Here is a 21716-nt window from a genome sequence, read left to right on the forward strand (position 1 = left end):
AAGAGGACAAAGGAGTAGAAGAGGACAGAGAAGAGAGAAGGAAGAGGAGAGAAGAGAAGAGAGAAGAGAGGAGGAAGAGGAGAAGAGAAGAGGACAGGAGAAGAGGCAGGAGAAGAGGACAGACGAGAGAGAAGAGGAGAAGAGAAGAGGAGAGAGGAGAAGGGAAGAGGACAGAGGAGAAGAGAAGAGGACAGGAGAAGAGGGCAGGAGAAGAGGACAGACGAGAGAGAAGAGGAGAAGAGGAGAAGAGGAGAAGGGAAGAGGACAGAAGAGAAGAGGACAGAGGAGAAGAGAGAAGGAAGAGGACGGAGAGAAGAGGACAGAGGACAAGAGAAGAGAGACGGGGAGAGGACAGCGGAGATGAGGACAGCGGAGAAGAGGACAGCGGAGAAGAGGACAGCGGAGAAGAGGACAGAGGAGAAGAGGACAGAGGAGAAGAGAGAAGAGGACAGAGGAGAAGAGGACAGAGAAGAGAAGAGGACAGGAGAAGAGAAGAGGACAGGAGAAGAGAAGAGGACAGGAGAAGAGAAGAGGACAGGAGAAGAGAAGAGGACAGACGAGAGGGAAGAGGAGAAGGGAAGAGGACAGAAGAGAATAGGACAGAGGAGAAGAGAGAAGGAAGAGGATGGAGAGAAGAGGAGAAGAGGACAGAGGAGAAGATAGAAGAGGACAGAGGACAAGAGAAGAACATAGGGGAAGGGAAGAGGACAGAGGAGAAGAGGGGAGGACAGAGGAGAAGAGGACAGAGGAGGAGAACAGAGAAGAGAAGGACAGAGGAGAAGAGAAGAGGACAGAGGAGAAAAGAGAAGGAAGAGGACAGAGGAGAAGAGAGAGGAGAAGAGGACAGAGGAGAAGAGAAGAGAGACGGAGAGGGGAGAAGAGGAGAGGACAGCGGAGAAGAGGACAGAGGAGAAGAGAATAGAGGAGAAGAGAGAAGAGGATAGAGGAGAAGAGAGAAGAGGACAGAGGAGGAGAAGAGGACAGAGGAGGAGAAGAGAGAAGAGAACAGAGAAGAGAAGGACAGAGGAGGAGAAGAGAACAGAGGAGAAGAGGACAGAGAAGAGAAGAGGACAAGAGAAGAGAAGAGGACAGGAGAAGAGAAGAGGACAGGAGAAGAGAAGAGGACAGGAGAAGAGAAGAGGACAGACGAGAGGGAAGAGGAGAAGGGAAGAGGACAGAAGAGAATAGGACAGAGGAGAAGAGAGAAGGAAGAGGATGGAGAGAAGAGGAGAAGAGGACAGAGGAGAAGATAGAAGAGGACAGAGGACAAGAGAAGAACATAGGGGAAGGGAAGAGGACAGAGGAGAAGAGGGGAGGACAGAGGAGAAGAGGACAGAGGAGGAGAACAGAGAAGAGAAGGACAGAGGAGAAGAGAAGAGGACAGAGGAGAAAAGAGAAGGAAGAGGACAGAGGAGAAGAGAGAGGAGAAGAGGACAGAGGAGAAGAGAAGAGAGACGGAGAGGGGAGAAGAGGAGAGGACAGCGGAGAAGAGGACAGAGGAGAAGAGAATAGAGGAGAAGAGAGAAGAGGATAGAGGAGAAGAGAGAAGAGGACAGAGGAGGAGAAGAGGACAGAGGAGGAGAAGAGAGAAGAGAACAGAGAAGAGAAGGACAGAGGAGGAGAAGAGAGAAGAGAACAGAGAAGAGAAGGACAGAGGAGCAGAAGAGAGAAGAGAAGCACAGAGGAGACGAGAGAGAAGAAGAGGGCAGAGGAGAAGATAGAAGAGGACAGAGGAGAAGAGAGGAGAGGACAGAGAAGAGGACAGAGGAGAAGAGAAGAAAGATGGAGAGGAGAAAAGAGGAGAAGAAGAGAGGACAGCGGAGAAGAGAAGGAAGAAGAGAGAAGAGGACAGAGGAGAAGAGAGAAGAGGACAGAGAAGAAGAGAGAGGAGAAGAGGACAGAGGAGAAGAGAAGAGGACAGGAGAAGAGAAGAGGACAGAGGAGAAGGGAAGAGGACAGAGGAGAAGGGAAGAGGACAGAGGAGAAGGGAAGAGGACAGAGGAGAAGAGAAAAGGAAGAGGACGGAGAGAAGAGGAGAAGAGGACAGAGGAGAAGAGAGAAGAGAAGGACATAGGGGATAAGAAGGACATAGGGGAAGGGAAGAGGACAGAGGAGAAAAGAGAAGGAAGAGGACAGAGGAGAAGTGAGAGGAGAAGAGGACAGAGGAGAAGAGGACAGAGGAGAAGAGAGAAGAGAACAGAGGAGAAGAGGACAGAGGAGAAGAGAAGAGAGACGGAGAGGAGAAAAGAAGAGGAGAGGACAGAGAAGAGGACAGAGGAGAAGAGGACAGCGGAGAAGAGGACAGCGGAGAAGAGGACAGCGGAGAAGAGGACAGCGGAGAAGAGGACAGCGGAGAAGAGGACAGAGGAGAAGAGGACAGAGAAGAGAGAAGAGAGGAGGACAAAGGAGAAGAGAGGAGAGGACAGGAGAAGAGGACAGAGGAGGAGAAGAGGACAGGAGGAGAAGAGAGAAGAGAAGGACAGAGGAGAAGAGGACAGAGGAGAAGAAGAGAAGGGGACAGAGGAGGAGAAGAGAGAAGAGAAGGACAGAGGAGAAGAGAGAGAAGAAGAGGAGAGAGAAGAGGACAGAGGGGAAGGGAGAGTAGAAGAGGGCAGAGGAGAAGATAGAAGAGGACAGAGGAGAAGAGGACAGGAGAAGAGAGAAGAGAAGGACATAGGGGAAGAGAAGGACATAGGGGAAGGGAAGAGGACAGAGGAGAAAAGAGAAGGAAGAAGACAGGAGAAGGGAAGAGGACAGAAGAGAAGAGGACAGAGAAGAGAGAAGGAAGAGGACGGAGAGAAGAGGACAGAGGACAAGAGAAGAGGAGTAGAGGACAGAGGGGAGAGAAGAAAAGAGGACAGAGGAGAAGAGAACAGAGAAGGACAGAGGAGAAGAGAGAGAAGAAGAGGAGAGAGAAGAGGACAGAGGAGAAGATAGAAGAGGACAGAGGAGAAGAGAGACGGAGAGGAGAAAAGAGGAGAAGAAGAGAGGACAGCGGAGAAGAGGACAGAGGAGAAGAGGACAGAGAAGAAGAGAGAAGAGAGGACAAAGGAGAAGAGAGGAGAGGACAGAGGCGAAGAGGACAGAGGAGGAGAAGAGGACAGGAGGAGAAGAGAGAAGAGAAGGACAGAGGAGGAGAAGAGAAGATGACAGAGGAGGAGAAGAGAGAAGAGAACGGAGAAGAGAAGAGGACAGAGGAGAAGAGAGAGGAGAAGAGGGCAGAGGAGAAGAGAGAGGAGAAGGACAGAGGAGAAGAGAGAGGAGAAGAGGGCAGAGGAGAAGGGAGAGGAGAAGAGGGCAGAGGAGAAGGGAGAGGAGAAGAGGGCAGAGGAGAAGGGAGAGGAGAAGAGGGCAGAGGAGAAGGGAGAGGAGAAGAGGGCAGAGGAGAAGGGAGAGGAGAAGAGGGCAGAGGAGAAGGGAGAGGAGAAGAGGGCAGAGGAGAAGGGAGAGGAGAAGAGGGCAGAGGAGAAGAGAGGAGAAGAGGGCAGAGGAGAAGATAGAAGGACAGAGGAGAAGATAGAAGGACAGAGGAGAAGATAGAAGAGGAGAAGAGAAGAGGACAGAGGAGGAGAAGAGAAGAGGACAGAGGAGGAGAAGAGAAGAGGACAGAGGAGGAGAAGAGAAGAGGACAGAGGAGGAGGAGAGAAGAGGACAGGAGAAGAGGACAGAGGAGGAGAGAAGAGGACAAAGGAGTAGAAGAGGACAGAGAAGAGAGAAGGAAGAGGAGAGAAGAGAAGAGAGAAGAAGAGAGGAGGAAGAGGAGAAGAGAGAAGGAAGAGGACAGAGAAGAGAGAGGAGGACAGGACAAGAGAGGAGAGGGAAGAGAAGAGGACAGGACAAGAGAGGAGAGAAGAGACGAGAAGGAAGAAGGGAAGAGAGAAGAAGAGAAGGAAGAAGAGAAGAGGAGAGAGAAGAAGAGAGAGGAGGGGAGAAGAGAAACGGAAGAGGAGAAGAGAAGAGAGGACAGAGGAAAAGAGAAGAAGAGAGGAGAAGAGATGAGAAGAGGACAGAGGAGAAGAGGACAGAAGAGAAGAGGATAGAGGAGGGGAGAAGAGGAGAGGAAAAGAGAAGGAAAGAAGAAGAGACGAGAAATAAGAGAGGAGAAGAGAGGAGGAGAGGAGAGAGAGGAGGAGAGGAGAAGAGAAGATAGGAGAGAGAGTATAAGAGGAGAGAGGAGAAGAGAGAGGAGGACAGGACAAGAGAAGGAAGAAGAGAAGAGGAGAGAGAAGAAGAGAGAGGAGGGGAGAAGAGAGACAGAAGAGGAGAAGAGGAGAAGAGAAGAGAGGACAGAGGAAAAGAGAAGAAGAGAGGAGAAGAGAGAAGAGATGAGAAGAGGACAGAGGAGAAGAGGACAGAAGAGAAGAGGATAGAGGAGGGGATAAGAGGAGAGGAAAAGAGAAGGAAAGAAGAAGAGAAATAAGAGAGAGGAGGAGAGGAGAAGAGAGGAGGAGAGGAGAGAGAGGAGGAGAGGAGAAGAGAAGAAAAGAAGATAGGAGAGAGAGGATAAGAGGAGAGAGAAGAGAAGAGGAGAGAGGAGAAGAGAGGAGGACAGGACAAGAGAGGAGAGGGAAGAGAAGAGGACAGGACAAGAGAGGAGAGAAGAGACGAGAAGGAAGAAGAGAAGAGAGAAAAAGAGAAGGAAGAAGAGAAGAGGATAGAGAAGAAGAGAGAGGAGGGGAGAAGAGAAGAGAGGAGAAGAAGAGACGAGATAGGAGAGGAGAAGAGATGGGGAGATAAGAGAGAAGGAGAGAAGAAGAGACGAGAGAGAGGAGAGAAGGGACGAGAGAAGAGAAAAGAGAGAAGAGAAAAGCGAAGAGGACAGAGGAGAAGAGGAGAAGAGAGAAGAAGAGATGAGAAGAGGACAGAGGAGAAGAGGACCGAAGAGAAGAGGACAGAGGAGGGGAGAAGAGAGGAAAAGAGAAGGAAAGAAGAAGAGACGAGAAATAAGAAGAGACGAGAGAGGAGAATAGACGAGAGGAAAAGAGAAAATAAGAGGAGAGAGGAGAAGAGAGGAGGAGAAGAGAAGATAGGAGAGAGAGGATAAGAGAGGATGAGAGGAGGAGAGAATTTAAGAGAGAGGAGAAGAGAGAAGAGAATCACAGAGGAAAAGAGGGGAGAAAGGAGAGGAGACGAGAGAAGAGGAGACGAGAGAAGAGGAGACGAGAGAAGAGGAGACGAGAGAAGAGGAGAAGAGGGCAGAGGAGAAGAGGATAGAGGAGGGGAGAAGAGAAGAGAGGAAAAGAGAAGGAAAGAAGAAGACGAGAAATAAGAGGAGAGGAGAAGAGCGGAGGAGAAGAGAAGAGAGGAGGAGAGGAGAAGAGAAGATAGGAGAGAGAGCATAAGAGAAGAGAAGAGGAGAGAGAAGAGAAGAGGAGAAGAGAGAGGAGGACAGGACAAGAGAGGAGAGAAGAGACGAGAAGGAAGAAGAGAAGAGACGAGAAGGAAGAAGAGAAGAGACGAGAAGGAAGAAGAGAGAGGAGGGGAGAAGAGAAGAGAGGAGGGGAGAAGAGAAGAGATGGGGAGAAGAAAAGAGAGAAGGAGAGAAGAAGAGAGAAGAGAGAGGAGAAGAGAAAAGAGAAGAGGACAGAGGAGAAGAGAGGAGAAGAGGAGAAGAGAGAAGAGGACAGAGGAGGGGAGAAGAGAGGAAAAGAGAAAATAAGAAGAGAGAGGAGGAGAGGAGAAGAGAAGATAGGAGAGAGAGGATAAGAGAAGAGAGGAGGAGAGAAGGAGAGAAGTTAAGAGAGCGGAGAAGAGAGAAGAGAAGGACAGAGGAGGAGAAGAGAAAGGAGAGGAGAAGAGAAGATACGAGAGAAGAGGAGATGAGGAGAGAGAGGATAAGAGAGAAGAGAAGAAAAGAGAGGAGAAGAGCGAGAAGAAGAGAAAAGAGGACAGAGGAGAAGAGGACAGAGGAGAAGAGAAGAAGGAAGAGGAGAAGAGGACAGAGGAGAAGAGGATAGAGGAGAAGAAGAGAAGAGAGGAGAAATAAGAAGAGACGAGAGAGAAGAGACGAGAGAGGAGAATAGACGAGAGGAAAAGAGAAAATAAGAGGAGAGAGGAGGAGAGGAGAAGATAGGAGAGAGAGGATAAGAGAAGAGAGAAGAGAGGAGGAGAGAAGGAGAGAAGTTAAGAGAGAGGAGAAGAGAGAAGAGAAGGACAGAGGAGAAGATACGAGAGAAGAGAGGAGACGAGGAGAGAGAGGATAAGAGAGAAGAGAAGAAAAGAGAGGAGAAGAGCGAGAAGAGAAAAGAGGACAGAGGAGAAGAGGACAGAGGAGAAAAGAAGAGGACAGAGGAGAAGAGAAGAGAAGACAGAGGAGGAGAGAAGAGGACAGAGGAGAAGAGGACAGAGGAGAAGAGGACAGAGGAGGAGAGAAGAGGACAAAGGAGTGGAAGAGGACAGAGAAGAGAGAGGAGGACAGGACAAGAGAGGAGAGGGAAGAGAAGAGGACAGGACAAGAGAGGAGAGAAGAGACGAGAAGGAAGAAGGGAAGAGAGAAGAAGAGAAGGAAGAAGAGAAGAGGAGAGAGAAGAAGAGAGAGGAGGGGAGAAGAGAAACGGAAGAGGAGAAGAGAAGAGAGGACAGAGGAAAAGAGAAGAAGAGAGGAGAAGAGAGAAGAGATGAGAAGAGGACAGAGGAGAAGAGGACAGAAGAGAAGAGGATAGAGGAGGGGAGAAGAGGAGAGGAAAAGAGAAGGAAAGAAGAAGAGACGAGAAATAAGAGAGGAGAAGAGAGGAGGAGAGGAGAGAGAGGAGGAGAGGAGAAGAGAAGATAGGAGAGAGAGTATAAGAGGAGAGAGGAGAAGAGAGAGGAGGACAGGACAAGAGAAGGAAGAAGAGAAGAGGAGAGAGAAGAAGAGAGAGGAGGGGAGAAGAGAGACAGAAGAGGAGAAGAGAGGACAGAGGAAAAGAGAAGAAGAGAGGAGAAGAGAGAAGAGATGAGAAGAGGACAGAGGAGAAGAGGACAGAAGAGAAGAGGATACAGGAGGGGATAAGAGGAGAGGAAAAGAGAAGGAAAGAAGAAGAGAAGAGAAATAAGAGAGAGGAGGAGAGGAGAAGAGAGGAGGAGAGGAGAGAGAGGAGGAGAGGAGAAGAGAAGAAAAGAAGATAGGAGAGAGAGGATAAGAGGAGAGAGAAGAGAAGAGGAGAGAGGAGAAGAGAGGAGGACAGGACAAGAGAGGAGAGGGAAGAGAAGAGGACAGGACAAGAGAGGAGAGAAGAGACGAGAAGGAAGAAGAGAAGAGAGAAAAAGAGAAGGAAGAAGAGAAGAGGATAGAGAAGAAGAGAGAGGAGGGGAGAAGAGAAGAGACGAGAAGAAGAGACGAGATAGGAGAGGAGAAGAGATGGGGAGATAAGAGAGAAGGAGAGAAGAAGAGACGTGAGAGAGGAGAGAAGGGACGAGAGAAGAGAAAAGAGAGAAGAGAAAAGCGAAGAGGACAGAGGAGAAGAGGAGAAGAGAGAAGAAGAGATGAGAAGAGGACAGAGGAGAAGAGGACCGAAGAGAAGAGGACAGAGGAGGGGAGAAGAGAGGAAAAGAGAAGGAAAGAAGAAGAGACGAGAAATAAGAAGAGACGAGAGAGGAGAATAGACGAGAGGAAAAGAGAAAATAAGAGGAGAGAGGAGAAGAGAGGAGGAGAAGAGAGAGGAGGACAGGACAAGAGAGGAGAGAAGAGACGAGAAGGAAGAAGAGAAGAGACGAGAAGGAAGAAGAGAAGAGACGAGAAGGAAGAAGAGAGAGGAGGGGAGAAGAGAAGAGAGGAGGGGAGAAGAGAAGAGATGGGGAGAAGAAAAGAGAGAAGGAGAGAAGAAGAGAGAAGAGAAGAGGACAGAGGAGAAGAGAGGAGAAGAGGAGAAGAGAGAAGAGGACAGAGGAGGGGAGAAGAGAGGAAAAGAGAAGGAAAGAAGAAGAGACGAGTAATAAGAAGAGACGAGAGGGAAGAAGAGACGAGAGAGGAGAATAGACGAGAGGAAAAGAGAAAATAAGAAGAGAGAGGAGGAGAGGAGAAGAGAAGATAGGAGAGAGAGGATAAGAGAAGAGAGGAGGAGAGAAGGAGAGAAGTTAAGAGTGCGGAGAAGAGAGAAGAGAAGGACAGAGGAGGAGAAGAGAAAGGAGAGGAGAAGAGAAGATACGAGAGAAGAGAAGATGAGGAGAGAGAGGATAAGAGAGAAGAGAAGAAAAGAGAGGAGAAGAGCGAGAAGAAGAGAAAAGAGGACAGAGGAGAAGAGGACAGAGGAGAAGAGAAGAAGGAAGAGGAGAAGAGGACAGAGGAGAAGAGGATAGAGGAGAAGAAGAGAAGAGAGGAGAAATAAGAAGAGACGAGAGAGAAGAGACGAGAGAGGAGAATAGACGAGAGGAAAAGAGAAACTAAGAGGAGAGAGGAGGAGAGGAGAAGATAGGAGAGAGAGGATAAGAGAAGAGAGAAGAGAGGAGGAGAGAAGGAGAGAAGTTAAGAGAGAGGAGAAGAGAGAAGAGAAGGACAGAGGAGAAGATACGAGAGAAGAGGAGACGAGGAGAGAGAGGATAAGAGAGAAGAGAAGAAAAGAGAGGATAAGAGAGAAGAGAAGAAAAGAGAGGAGAAGAGCGAGAAGAGGACAGAGGAGAAGAGAAGAAGGAAGAGGAGAAGAGGACAGAGGAGAAGAAGAGAGGAGAGGAGAGAGGAGGGAGGAGAAGAGAGGAGAAGAGAGAAGAGGAGAAAGGAAGAAAGAAGAAGAGAAGAGAGAAGAAGAGAAGAGGAGACAAGAGAATAGAGAGAAGAGAGAGAATAGAGAGAAAGAGAGAGAAAGAGAAGAATAGAAACTTAAACATAATAAAGGGCATTTAACAAAGTGCAGGAGGGAAGTGTATTTCAGAGACAGGGAAATGCTAAAATACAGGAGGCCATGCCATGAAGGGTGGCAGGCTAAGGGCAAATGTGAGTAGTAAGTATGTCTCCACTGAAACGGTGGTAGATTTGAGAAATAGCCTTCCAGGAGAGATGGTAGTGGCGCCTTCAGTAAGGGAATTCAAGATGAGGGACAAATTCCGCCCCACAATGAGGCTGGGCCCGCTGCGAGGGGGGGCCGGGTCCGCTGCGCCGACAAACTCCTGCTCTCAAGAAAATTGAGAGCAGGAGTCGCGACGGAGCGCTAGGCCACGCCCCCCGGCGGTTCAGCCAATGAGGGTGAACCTGCCGGGTGACATCACGACCGCGCCCACGTTACTCGCCCGTCGCTCTCTGCAGACCGGGGGACTCGGCTGCACGCGCCGCCTGCCTCACAGACGCGCGGGCAGCGCAGGCAGCGGGGCCGCAGCCTATGAAAGACAGACAAGGATAAAATAGGGTCTGAGGTGTTGTAGCAGATGGGAAATAGGCGGGCTGGGTGTGCCAAGTGCTTCTTACCCACCAGACATTCCATGTGTTTCCATGTAGCCTGGCAGGGAAGGTGTTAAATATATGTTTAGTGGCGATTACTGAGCTCCCATTGTGTAGATCTTTGGTGGGTTTATTTCTTTTCACACGGTGGTTTTTATTTTATATTTTGGGGACTGCTACAGGCGTGCCTGTCGTTTTTCTGCAGATACCTTCTTGCGTTCCAGTCGCTCCCGTTCCTCCCTTTGGAAATGCTGCTCTCTCTCCAGCCTCTGTTTCTCTGCTTCTTCCCGGGCTCTGGCTTCTGCTTCTTCTCTCTGCAAACAAAACCCAACCAAGGTGAAGCCACATCAACCCCTTCACTAGGTGTTGCTGGCCTCTCGGATTTCATTCTGAATTTTAGATTGTAAGCTCCTTGGGGCAGAAAATGGCTTCCTACAGCCTCAGTTTGTAACAATTTGTAGTCTTTTGGTTATGCAATGTTATTGTGCTCCCTCCCACCTTGTACTGCGCTGCTGAATATGTTGCCTCCATACACATATCCAGTAAAATTCCATTTGTAGTGCATTTACGTGTCTCAGATGGGTCTGCAATCCTTTCTTTCCCCATTATCACATAGCAAACAGTGCTTCCACTGCAGCCAGGGATTCTGGGTAATGAAATGCAAATGAGCACACAGCGTGTCACACTTTACTTCTCATCCATTTTAACATGGAACACTATAAACTTATGCCTGCCGTATTGCACAGTTTTTCAGCACAGCCATGGCTTTAAGATGTGTAAACCTACTCACAGATGATTTTTTTGCTCTTTTAGGTCTCAGTGTGAGGGTGGTTGCTGGTTCTGCAAAGTGAAGCTCGTACGTGGGTATAACCAGACATTAAAAAAGTTATGGTGGGTAAAAAATAAATGTATTAAAAAAAAAAACCTCCACCATACAGTTAATAAAAAATATCAGTTGTGGTGAATGTACATGTCTAAGACAGGTCTGTAACCCTGTCTTTTCCCATTATCTCTTAGCACTCCACACATATGAAAGATAAAAATCTGCACTCAGACCTTTCAGAGCAGCAGGGTTTAAATATGCATCCTCCTACCACCGGGGGGCAGTAAAGTACCACATCCAATACATAGTGCTTGCATGCTACAATGTTCCAGCACGTAGCTGCACTGTAATTACAAAGATGCACAGTAAGGAAACCTGGCCGTTGTTTCAGGCAGCTGAAGGTAAACACCCTGCTGACTTGTGCATTCTGCACAGATCTCTGCCCCTGGCTCTGTCTTATGACCACGAACCAGGACATCCGTGTCATTAACCTCTTTGGCGCCACAACAAGCAGATCTGTATTTAACTCATTCCTTGCTGAACCAAGCCCGCTATATGCAGCTGTAACCTATTCACTAGTGCAGAAGCCTTCGAAATGCATTGGTGACCGTTTAACCTGAGCCATGGCGCACGCATTGCTTGGCACCTCCCCATCCTCCTCCCTCTGCCCTTCACCTGTTTCTGGAGGCGCTCCATCTCCTCTTGCTCAGTCCTGGCTCTCTCCTCAGCCTCCCTCTTCTGCTGTTCCTCATCGCGCTGGCGTGTCTCCTCCTCCTCCAGCCTCCTCTGCTCCTCCTGTCTCCGGGCCTCCGCCTCCCTCTGCACCCTCTTTTCAGCCTCCCTGAGAGCGGCCACCTCCCGCGCCTGCCTGTGTGAGATACCACAATCACCACTAACTGCGAGGCCCCCGCCCCGCGGAATCAACAAGTACCGGAGAAAAGGTTTCAACAAAGTGCAGGAGGGAAGCATGCTTCAGAGAAATAGAAGCGATGGAGGGAGGCAGGCTAAGGGGAAATGTGAGGACGTACTTTCTCACAGAAAGGGTGGAGGATTTGTGGAATAGTCTCCCAGGAGAGGTGGTAGAGGCCCAATACAGTTAGATAATAAAAAAAAATGCTTGGGATAGGCACAAAGGGATCGTAAATATGAAATAAGACTCGGTGGGCCAAATGGTTTTTATCTGCCATTTCCTGTTCAGCACGTTCGGGGATGGAGCCTGTGGTCAAGGTGTGATGGTAGCAGGCAATACCACTACTTTTTATTTGCAAACCCACTAGCGTTTGGTTTAGCTAGAAGATTAACGCTTACAGGGGTATCTGTACCAAGGCAAAAAAGTGGTGCAATACTGTATCAAAAGCAAATTTCTCCCACCGAAATAGGACTTTTTCAGTGCGGTTGCCCCAGAATAGGACCACTTTTACCTGGTCACCATAGTGTCTTCCTACCTCTCCTGCTGCTCTCTTTCCCTCTTCTCCTGTTCCTCTCGCTCCCTCTGCTCTCGGGCTTGGCGCCTCTTCTCTGCCAGCAAGCGGGCGGCCTCGTCCTTGTCTGTGGTGCCTGCCATGGGCTTACCAGGAGAGGGGGCAGGGGATGGAGCGGTAGCGGTGACAGCGGCAGTAACGGGCGGGGGGACAGGTGTAGGGGCAGCAGCAGCAGGATCTGAAAAACACAGATTGTTAAAGATGCTGTCCCACGTAACACATATTGGAGTGGTATAACAGTGACTGCATTCTGCTTATACACTATTCCTTAGTGTTTCCACCTGCACCCTTCTAGATTGTAAGATCCTTGGGTGAGAGGCCCGCTTCCTATTGTCTCAGTTTGTCTTAACATATATGTACTCTTTGGTCATAGTAGGTTATTGTCCTCCCTCCCACATTGTTCTGCACTGTGGAATATGTTGGTGCCATACAAAGAAAATAGGTGTGTGTGTGTGTGTGTGTGTGTGTGTGTGTGTGTGTGTGTGTGTGTGTGTGTGTGTGTGTGTGTGTGTGTGTGTGTGTGTCTATTGGTACTTGTATTAATAGTTGTATTAACTTTTTAAATCTAATTAAAAACTATTTGGTAGGTTTCTGTGAATTGATTAGGCAAACCCCTCCCTTAATTGTTAGTCAAGTGAATGTGTTCAGAGTACTTAAGTCAGTTTATCTTGGCTGTGTCACCCCAAAGTGTCACATATAAAGTATCTGTGGAGTAAATTTTGGAGTTAGAATTGGAGGTGAATACTACAAGAAAATCTTGACTCTGCACAACAACAATAACTTTGCAACTTTGAGAACTTGATTTTCTAAGTGCTGTGATTATTTGTACTCTTCCCATCTTGCAATACCTGGGAGGTCTCTCCTCCATCTCACTGTGCCCTTCCTGTTGCTTTTTCTGTTTACTGTTTCCTCATTCCTTTGTGATCATTTCTGTTCTCTCCAGCTTCCCCACTCCCCTCATTTCTTCATCTCCCCCCCCCCTCCACCTATGCATGTGCCCATACACTGCACCATTATTTATACAGCTCTCTCCCAACAACTTCTTTACCACCTCAATAAAAAGCACCCACACACATTGTAAGGATAAAAATCGTATCTCTCAGCTCTGTTCTTTCCAGGGACTGAATAGGCTAAAACAGTCAAGCTTTATTTTCTCAGAAGACTAGATGGTAAAGGTATTTCAGCTTTGGACCAGCAGTCCCAGGATATCTATTACATAAGAAATAAGATTATAATAAACAAGACCACTAGTCTTGTTTCTGACCCCATTAGTAGTTATTTTATCCCTGTTCCCACCAATTTAGGCCAGGTGGTATATGTAATTTTAGATGTATGATCTATACATGGGAACTCCGTTTGTAAGAGATGTATGGAATTGACACACAATGTTTTGTTCTTGCCTTTATGTATAAAAGAACTGCCTTGACCACATATTAAACAGAAGTGAGAACTCAACCACATTGTGTGCATTGAATCTCTGCTTCTCCGGGCTCGTAACTATCATATCTGAGACCAGAAGCATATAGCAGGGCCGTGGAAAGCCCCCCGGGTAGAGAGAAAAGGTTTCATGCCCTAGGTCTGATCAAGAAGATTTGACCTATCAACTTGGCGTCAGAAGTTGGGATTTTGCACAAGGAACGGCGAGTAAAGATTCTTTTTATTTCTATCTCACCTTTCCTCTGCGAATCTAAATTTTATAGGGCAGAAGAATCGAGGGTTTAAGTCCCTGATTTATATAACAAAGGGTTGGAGTCCCTGTTGTTTAATTGAAACGGGCTGTATATGGTGTCTCAGATATGATGGTAATTTAGGTTAAGATAAGATAATAATTGTTTAAGTTAAAATAAGAATTACATATTACATACGCATAAAGTGTTAAGATTTCTTTTCTGTATACATTTATTATGGCCACGTCTGGAAGTAAACTAACCTTATTGTATATTGTTAAGATAAAATTCCTTTATAGGTTGTTTATGGGATTATAGGTATATGAAGAAATGTACTGTAGTATGAGTTAAAATAACCCTTATGGATGAATGCAGTGTGGCATAGGTGCCTCAATTAACACGAAGGCACAGCAACAAAGCTGGGAAGATAAAATATTTTTTTTTTCCCTTTTGACAATCTGAGCTCTGTCTGTCTCCCTCAAGTTGCCTGCATGTATAAGCCGCTCTAGCCCCCACCTTTTGTTTCCCCCCCCCCCAGTGATTTGTTACACAGGAAAGGCACAGGAATGTTGTAGACCGATCAAGAAGAAAAAAAAAAAAAAAAAAGAGACAAGAATTAGAAAGTTGAAATAATAAGAAAAACAGTTTATTGTATGTATACAAAATTACTATTCAGGGCAAGTGCTTCTAAAATAAGAATATAATTAATTGCTCATGTTGAAATTTAATTTTTAAAATGTGTACACCCCTAATATAATATAAACTAATTAACACTGGGCAGAGGTGAATTAGGGTATCTGTGGAAAAAAAAGGATAAAGAAAGGACAAAATTCGGAAAAGTCATTTGACTTTTACCATCTTTTTGTAAACAGTCCGGTCACTGGAATAATAAGGATGTTTATCGTACTGGCCAGGCGATTTATTTCCTTAACCAGAATTACAATTCTTTTCCTCTAAATTTCTACAGATAAAATCAGGCAGAGCTAACTAGAAGCTCAACATTTTTAAATTAGTTTAATAAAATAAAAAAAGTTAATTATGATATGGGGAAAAAGAAGGATATCTTTATTAATTTAGTTTGCAGGATCAAATTGTTTTGTTTTCCTATTTATTAGAATAGGTGAGAAAATATGTGTCTTATTTTTGTAAAAGCTGGTTGAATGTGTGAGAGATGTGTAAAATTCTGTTTGTTTTGTGTCTGTGCTCTTTTTGTACATCAAGCAATTCCATTAAGGTTATGTTTTAAATACTGTTATCCTTTGTGTGATATTGTTCACATGTAATAAGATGTGAACAAAAAGGAGGGATATTATTGCTGGTATTATTGCTGTTTTTGTCTATCAGTGTGGCGATAGGCGTAGCCGGCCTTCATTAATAAAGGTGGAGCCCGGCTGGCTGCCCCTGAAACCGTATGGCAAGGGCTGAGAGTGTCAGCTCTTGGGTCTAATATTGTACCTTACTGTGTTGCCTATAATTTTTCCCTTTTATACTGTCCCCCATAGGGGTATAAGCTAGGAACTGTGTATGTGGGATTAACTGTGTAAGACCAGTGGGCTAGTTAATGCATTCTCTGTGTATTCCCTTTGCCTCATGGGCCTGTAGCTGCCTGTGCAAGCTTATAAGTGGATTGCCTTGTATGGGTGGCCTCTTATGATAAATAGCTGCAGGGCAGAGACTAAGGTATTCTTAGCTGGTGTCTTAGAGAAGGTTTTAGAACCCCACATGATAGGTGCAAATGGTGGAGTGCAAGCTCTTGTGTCTACATGTTGGTTTTATGTGTTTTAAACCTACAATGCATTGTGTTTGTCCTGTGATTTAAACCCAGGTTAGGTGACAAAAGGCAGTGTGAATTAGCATGTGAATTACATGTGAATAAGCATTTCAATGCCCCAGCTCAGATATGGATTGCCTGAAAGTGAACTGACCCTGTTATTTCCTATGTCATGTTCCATTAGCCCTTGAACTGTGAAATTTCTTGTGTGTCGGTTTTAGGGGGATATTTGGGTGGAAATATAATTATTTTGGTTGCATGAGTTGGGGGGGCCTAAGTGCTGGTAGTCATTTAATTTTCCCAGCAAGCAGGCATGAGTTGACGGTACGCAGGGTGAATTACGCCAGGACTTCCCTGTGTTCCCCAGACTCCTGGATTTTGAGCCCAAATCCCCCCCCCCCCAAGTTATTTCCCTAATAAGTATAAGGTCCCCCAAAGTATATTCTCTGTTTCTTGTGTTTGTGTGTTTCCGAGGTCCTATCCGAATAAACCGCAATTTATTTTTCTGCCTGTTTTGCCTTGTGACCGATCCCTTAAATATAAAGGTGTATTTGGCCTGGCCTACCGTGACAGTCAGAAAGAATTTTTCTCATGCGTAGACCAATGGTCACCCCAGGTACCTTGTAGATTTAATGTTGTATGATTATGCTCTAAACCAGCGGTGCGCAAACTGTGGGGCGCGACCCCCAGGGGGGGCGCGAGACTGGCAACGGGGGGCGCGGGGTTTACAGAGGCCCCGCGCGCTTCCCGAAGGCACTTAAATTAAGTGCCGGGGGAGCTGCAGGGCCTCTGTAAACCTAACTTACCGTGGCTCCGGCGGCTTCCTCCCTGCGTCGCCATGGCAACGCGGCGTCAAAATGACGCTGCGAGGTCATGTGACGTCACGTTGCGCAGGAGCGCGGGTAAGTTGGGGTTGGGGTGGGTGCGGGAGTGAGGGGACAGCCGGCAGGGGGGCGCAGGGAAAAAAGTTTGCGCCCCCCTGCTCTAAACAGACGATTTTAATCAGCGTCTATTGTGTGAAACTAATGCAATTGTTTGAGTGTCTCATGTCCAGGTGCAGTCCTTCCAATTAGATGAAGATAAAGGTGACGCAAAAGCGCTTTTCATCTAAAGTGGAGAGGCCCATTCCAGAGTCTACCCCGTCAGAGTATTTTTCCTGGATCCATGTTACATAAGTGCACCCACAGTCGCTTCAAAATTAAACCTCAATACAGAAGAGAAGGCCTAAAGACACAGTTATTTTCAGTTGGTGTTTTGGGTCACAATAAAACCCGGTACTAACCAAAGAAGGAGAAAAGTTCATAGGCAGAAATCCGGACCTCAATATATGAACTTTGAACTTTTTAATAACCTTTTTTACAGGTTTTATTGTTTTAATTACAATGTTTATGCTATTAGGTTTATATAAGTGGTGTTCACATGAAGACGATAGGGTAGTAACAGGAATACAGGCATACCCAGCTTTAAGTACACTCACTTTAAGTACACTCGCGAGTAAGTACATATCGCCCAATAGGCAAACGGCAGCTCACGCATGCGCCTGTCATCACGTCCTGAACAGCAATAACGGCTCCCTACCTGTACCAAAGCTGTGCGCAAGCAGGGAGACTATAGAGCCTGTTACAAATGCGTTATTTACATCAGTTATGCACGTATATAACGATTGCAATACAGTACATGCATCGATAAGTGGGAAAAGGTAGTGCTTCACTTTAAGTACATTTTCGCTTTACATACATGCTCCGGTCCCATTGCGTACGTTAATGCGGGGTATGCCTGTATTTTGTTTAATAATATTTCTTTTGTTTTATTGTCCTGTGTATAACATATATGCGCACCTTTTTGTTATATAATGGAATCCTGGTAAACAAAGCCCATATCTTATGTGCAATGTAACCCAATGTACTATCCATACCCAATAGGTTGCACCCCAGGAACACGAGAATTATATTTAACCCCTTGGAAAAGGACAATATGTTATAAGATATAGATGAACTATATATATAAGAATTGGTTACGAAGGGAGAAGAAATACGAGTTTGCTCTAGGGAGGTTATTGACTCTGTGATAGGATAGATACAGTATTATCCTGCAACTAGACCAGGTTATGTTATTTGGGAAAAGTGCATTAATTATTAAAAGTAGCTCAGTTAAGAGAGTTGCGGGACGTCTAATACCTTTTTAGGAATGTATGATTTGTATGCAAAAGGGGATTTCTTAGTAGTCAATATAGATGCCGTTTTTAATGATACTAAAGACGCTATTTTAAGGCTCAGTAGCAAATAGCAACAAATTAGAGCAACAGTATTGCAAAATTGTATGGCACTAGATTATCTGTTGGCAGCACAAGGAGGTTAGTGGGTAAAGAATGATGTGCTTATATTGACAACCAATCAAAAAAAGCATACACCATGATATAGACACTCTAGCAGAAATTCAATCTAGAATGCGAGAGGAACCAAAAGGGTTCGATTGGACATTTGGTCTTGGAAATTGGCTGGGTGCATTGGGAATGAAAATTCTTTATGGAATCATGGCAATCGCAAGTTAATTACTTTGTGTGTATATGTTAATCCAAATGACTAGATGTATAATCAGCTCTATTTTTGCCAAAGAAAGCTGCTTCTGCTTCTAGCTCTACCATTATGTATATGTCTCCCACAATGAGAGCGAGAAATACCAATAGTCTTGGTACTCGTCAACCACCCATATGTTCATCTCTGATTATCAAACGAGATACCTAAAAGAGATAGGTTTCTGCATTCCCATGGTCTCTTGGAGGTTTCTCCATTGGAGTTTTTCCTCTCCTGAGTGGTGTGCAGAAGAATAAATGGGCCTGGTCGATTGGATTGTTCTTCCAGAACAAAAGGAGGAAATGTAAGGTCAAAAATCGTATCTCAGCTCTGTTCTTTTCAGGGACTGAATAGGTTAAAACAGTCAAGCTTTATTTTCTCAGAAGACTAGATGGTAAAAGTATTTCAGCTTTGGACCAGCTGTCCCATGATATCTATTACATAAGAAATAAGATTATAAGAAACAAGACCACTAGTCTTGTTTCTGACCCCATTAGTAGTTATTGACCTTTTATCCTTGTTCCCACCAATTTAGGCCAGATGGTACAGCTCAACCCTGTTATAGCACGATCCACTACAACGCGAATCCGCTTATAACGCGGTCTGAGCATGGCTCCCAAATTGAAAGCCTCCATTTCCCGCATCTCAAATCCTCCATTTTGCCGCCTTACGCTCTCCTCTTCCAGCTGTCCTGTCCACGTGCTCATCTCTCTCCTCCTGTCCCATTTGCTCATCTCTCTGCCAGTCGCGTGCCATTTTTTTTTTTTTTTTCAAACATTCAATTCAATTCTTTATGGACTACCAGACAGACACACAATTAAACATTAATACATTTAGTACAAAACACATGCAGGGATTGAACTCGGGACCTTCTGATACCAATGCCTTGCCTCTACACCATAGGCTTGGTGTGATGAGACATACCCTATAAATATATTTATCCTCTACAACACATTGCCACAGGGTACATGTCACTTTTAAATCTCAAGTCTATTTCTAAATGTCTATGACATTACACAGCTTCTGTGGTGCAGAGGTAGAAATCTTAACCAACATATGAAAGGGTCGTGGGTTCAATTCCTGTATGATATAGTATATTATAATTTAATTTTTTTTAAATTATTATTTTAATTATATTGTATAATTTATAAATATATTATTATTTATTATTCTTTAAGTAATAATTATTTATTAATAATTAATAATGATGTATTAATAATTATTAAGTATAAAGTATTAAGTATTCATAATAATTCTTTATGATTAATTATGTATTATTAATAAGTATGATTATTAATTATTAACAATTAATTAATACTTAATTATTAATACTTATTAATTATTAATAACTAGCCAGTATTAATAATTGTTATTAATAATGAAGTATTAATAATTGTTATTAATAATGAAGTATTAATAATTGTTATTAATAATTATCTATTAATAATTATTATAACTAATTAGGTATTAATAATTATTAAGTATTAATTAGTAATAATTATTCGTTAGTAATTATTAATAATTAGTAATTGTTAATGATAAATAATAATCATATAATTAATAATAATAATATTAATAAATAATTATTACTAAATAATTATTACTTAACACTTAATTAATAATTAATACATCATTAATTATTAATAAATAATTATTACTTAATAAAGAATAATAAAGAATAATATATTATTTATAAATTATACAATATAATTAAAATAATAATTTATAAAAAATTTAAATTATATCATATCATACAGGAATTGAACCCAGTACCCTTTCATATGTTGGTTAAGATTTCTACCTATACAGCACAGAAGCTGTGTGATGTCATAGACATCTAGAAATAGGCTTAAGATTTAGCATTGACATGTACCCTGTGGCACTGTATTGTAGAGGATAAATATATTTATAGGGTATGTCACGTAACACCAAGCCTATGGTGTAGAGGTAAGAGGCAAGGCATTGGTATCAGAAGGTCCCAAGTACAATCCCTGCATGTGTTTTGTACAAAATGTACTAATGTTTAATTGTGTGTCGTTGTCTGGTATTCAATAAAGCATTGAATTGAATGTTTGAAAAAAAAAAAAACAATGGCACGCGATGGCAAGAGAGCAGAGAGATGAGCACGAGCAGAGAGATGAGATGAGCACGTGGACAGCAGGAAGAGGAGCGCACTGGTAAGGCGGCAAAATGGAGTTAAAGGAAATCTGTAATAAGGCTCGAGAGCTGATGCCGGTGAAATTTTAACGCGACCCCAAGCTGTGGACCCCAAGGACCGCGTTATAACGGGGTTGAGCTGTATATGTAATTTTAGATGTATGATCTATACATGGGAACTCAGTTTGTAAGAAATGTATGGAATTGACACACTATGTTTTGTTCTTGCCTTTATGTATAAAAGAACTGCCTTGACCACATATTAAACAGAAGTGAGAACTCAACCACATTGTGTGCATTGAATCTCTGCTTATCCGGGCTCGTAACTATCATATCTGAAACCAGAAGCATATAGCAGGGCCGTGGAAAGCTCCCCGGGTAGAGTGAAAAGGTTTCATGCCCAGGTCTGATCAAGAGATTTGACCTATCACACGTCCTCTACCTACTCCTTCCTGCTGCTGGGGATCTCTCTCCTAATCCTGAACCCAGACATAAACACACCTGCTCTCATCCACGCCTCCCTGCCATCTCTTCCCCTGCAAATGGTGTTAAACTTCTGATTTAATACTGACTAACCTTAAAACTTGCCGCACAAATCAAGCAACCCAATAGCCTGCACTCATGGCTATTGTTCCACACCCAGAGTCACTCCTACCACCCATTGTGGCCAAGCACTGCCATCTACTGCATGAATTCCCTCACCTGCTGTCTCTGCAAGTCTCCCATCATACCACTTAGATTGTAAGCTCTTCGGGGCAGAGATCTCCTTTCCTATTGTCTGATTTTGCTACGCTTATTGTATTATAATTCCCTGTACTACATTCTTTGAGAAGCGCGGAGTACACTTTTGGCGCTATATCAAGATATACATACATACATACATCTTATAGTATGAAATCGGTCCAGGAGAAGGGGAGCTCGGTACTGACCTGTGCTTGGTGCTGCGCTGTCTGGGACACTTTCTACCCCTTCCTGCCCCCCTGTTGTCTCCTCCAGGCGGGGGGCGGGCGATGGTTGCCTCTCCTTCTCTGTCTTGTGGTCCTCCTTCTCTTTGAGCTTGATGGGGGTCTTGTCCTCCTTTAGCTTCTCTGCTTTCGGCTTGGTCTTTGTTGCCCCCAGTAAGCTCTTAGGGGAAAGTGGCTTCAGTGTAAGAATTCCAGAGGGGCCTGGGCTGGCCAAAGCAATCTTGCGAGTGGGGGTGGAGGAGGAGGATGGGCGTTTTTTGGACCGGATGCTATAGGGAACAAGAAACACCATTACATTGGAAATACCATGTGCTCAAAGGAAACAGTGAGGGGACTGAAAAACATTGCTCTGCATGTTATTACATTGCTCCGCATTGAAGGCCTCTGCAGTTACTCCAAGGACCAAAATGTACCTGCAGCTTGTTTAGGAAGTTTAACCGGAGTGATTGACTGGTTTTATTTTATATATGAGGTGGAATAACAGTGCAGGACATTCCGGATTGCTGCGCTGTTCTTTTTTAGGAGAAAAAATTTATTTCCAAAAGATACCGCCCCAAAAATATTAATTGGTGCTGATTTTTTGGAAATATTGCAGAATAAGCAGACAGCCTCATTATTCCGCAGCCATCCTAATCATTTCAGAATCACTCTGTAGAGTTTATTGCTAATCTCTAAAACTAAACTCAGTTCCTAGAAGTTCCCCCAACAAACACAGCCCACTGCAAGGACAGGCTACCTCCAATAACCAAAACCAGAGAGATTTGGGGGAATTCCAGACCAAAAATAAATGTCATTATAATGAAAAAGTGCTGCTTTTAAAAAATTTGATTAACGTGACTCCGTTGAAGTGAATGGAGTTGTCATGATAATGTCCTGAGATATTAGGTATTTTAATTCCTCTGGTGCTTAAGGTGTTAATGGGATTGGAGT

At 44.6% G+C, this 21716-nt stretch overlaps 1 protein-coding gene across 2 annotated transcripts in view; it reads right to left on the reverse strand.

The window, feature by feature from the left end:
- MAP7D1 (MAP7 domain containing 1) overlaps positions 1 to 21716 on the reverse strand; it is a 217119-nt gene that overhangs the window by 135464 nt on the left and 59939 nt on the right. For both annotated transcript variants that reach the window (XM_075604547.1, XM_075604548.1), the window contains 4 exons: positions 20751 to 21055; positions 11618 to 11831; positions 10848 to 11040; positions 9559 to 9663 (listed from right to left, as the gene is read on the reverse strand). In XM_075604547.1, the coding sequence (XP_075460662.1) occupies positions 9559 to 9663; positions 10848 to 11040; positions 11618 to 11831; positions 20751 to 21055 (817 nt within the window). The remainder of the gene's footprint in view (positions 1 to 9558; positions 9664 to 10847; positions 11041 to 11617; positions 11832 to 20750; positions 21056 to 21716) is intronic.

This window comes from Ascaphus truei, chromosome 6, assembly GCF_040206685.1.
Source record: "Ascaphus truei isolate aAscTru1 chromosome 6, aAscTru1.hap1, whole genome shotgun sequence".
Lineage (NCBI taxonomy): Eukaryota > Metazoa > Chordata > Amphibia > Anura > Ascaphidae > Ascaphus > Ascaphus truei.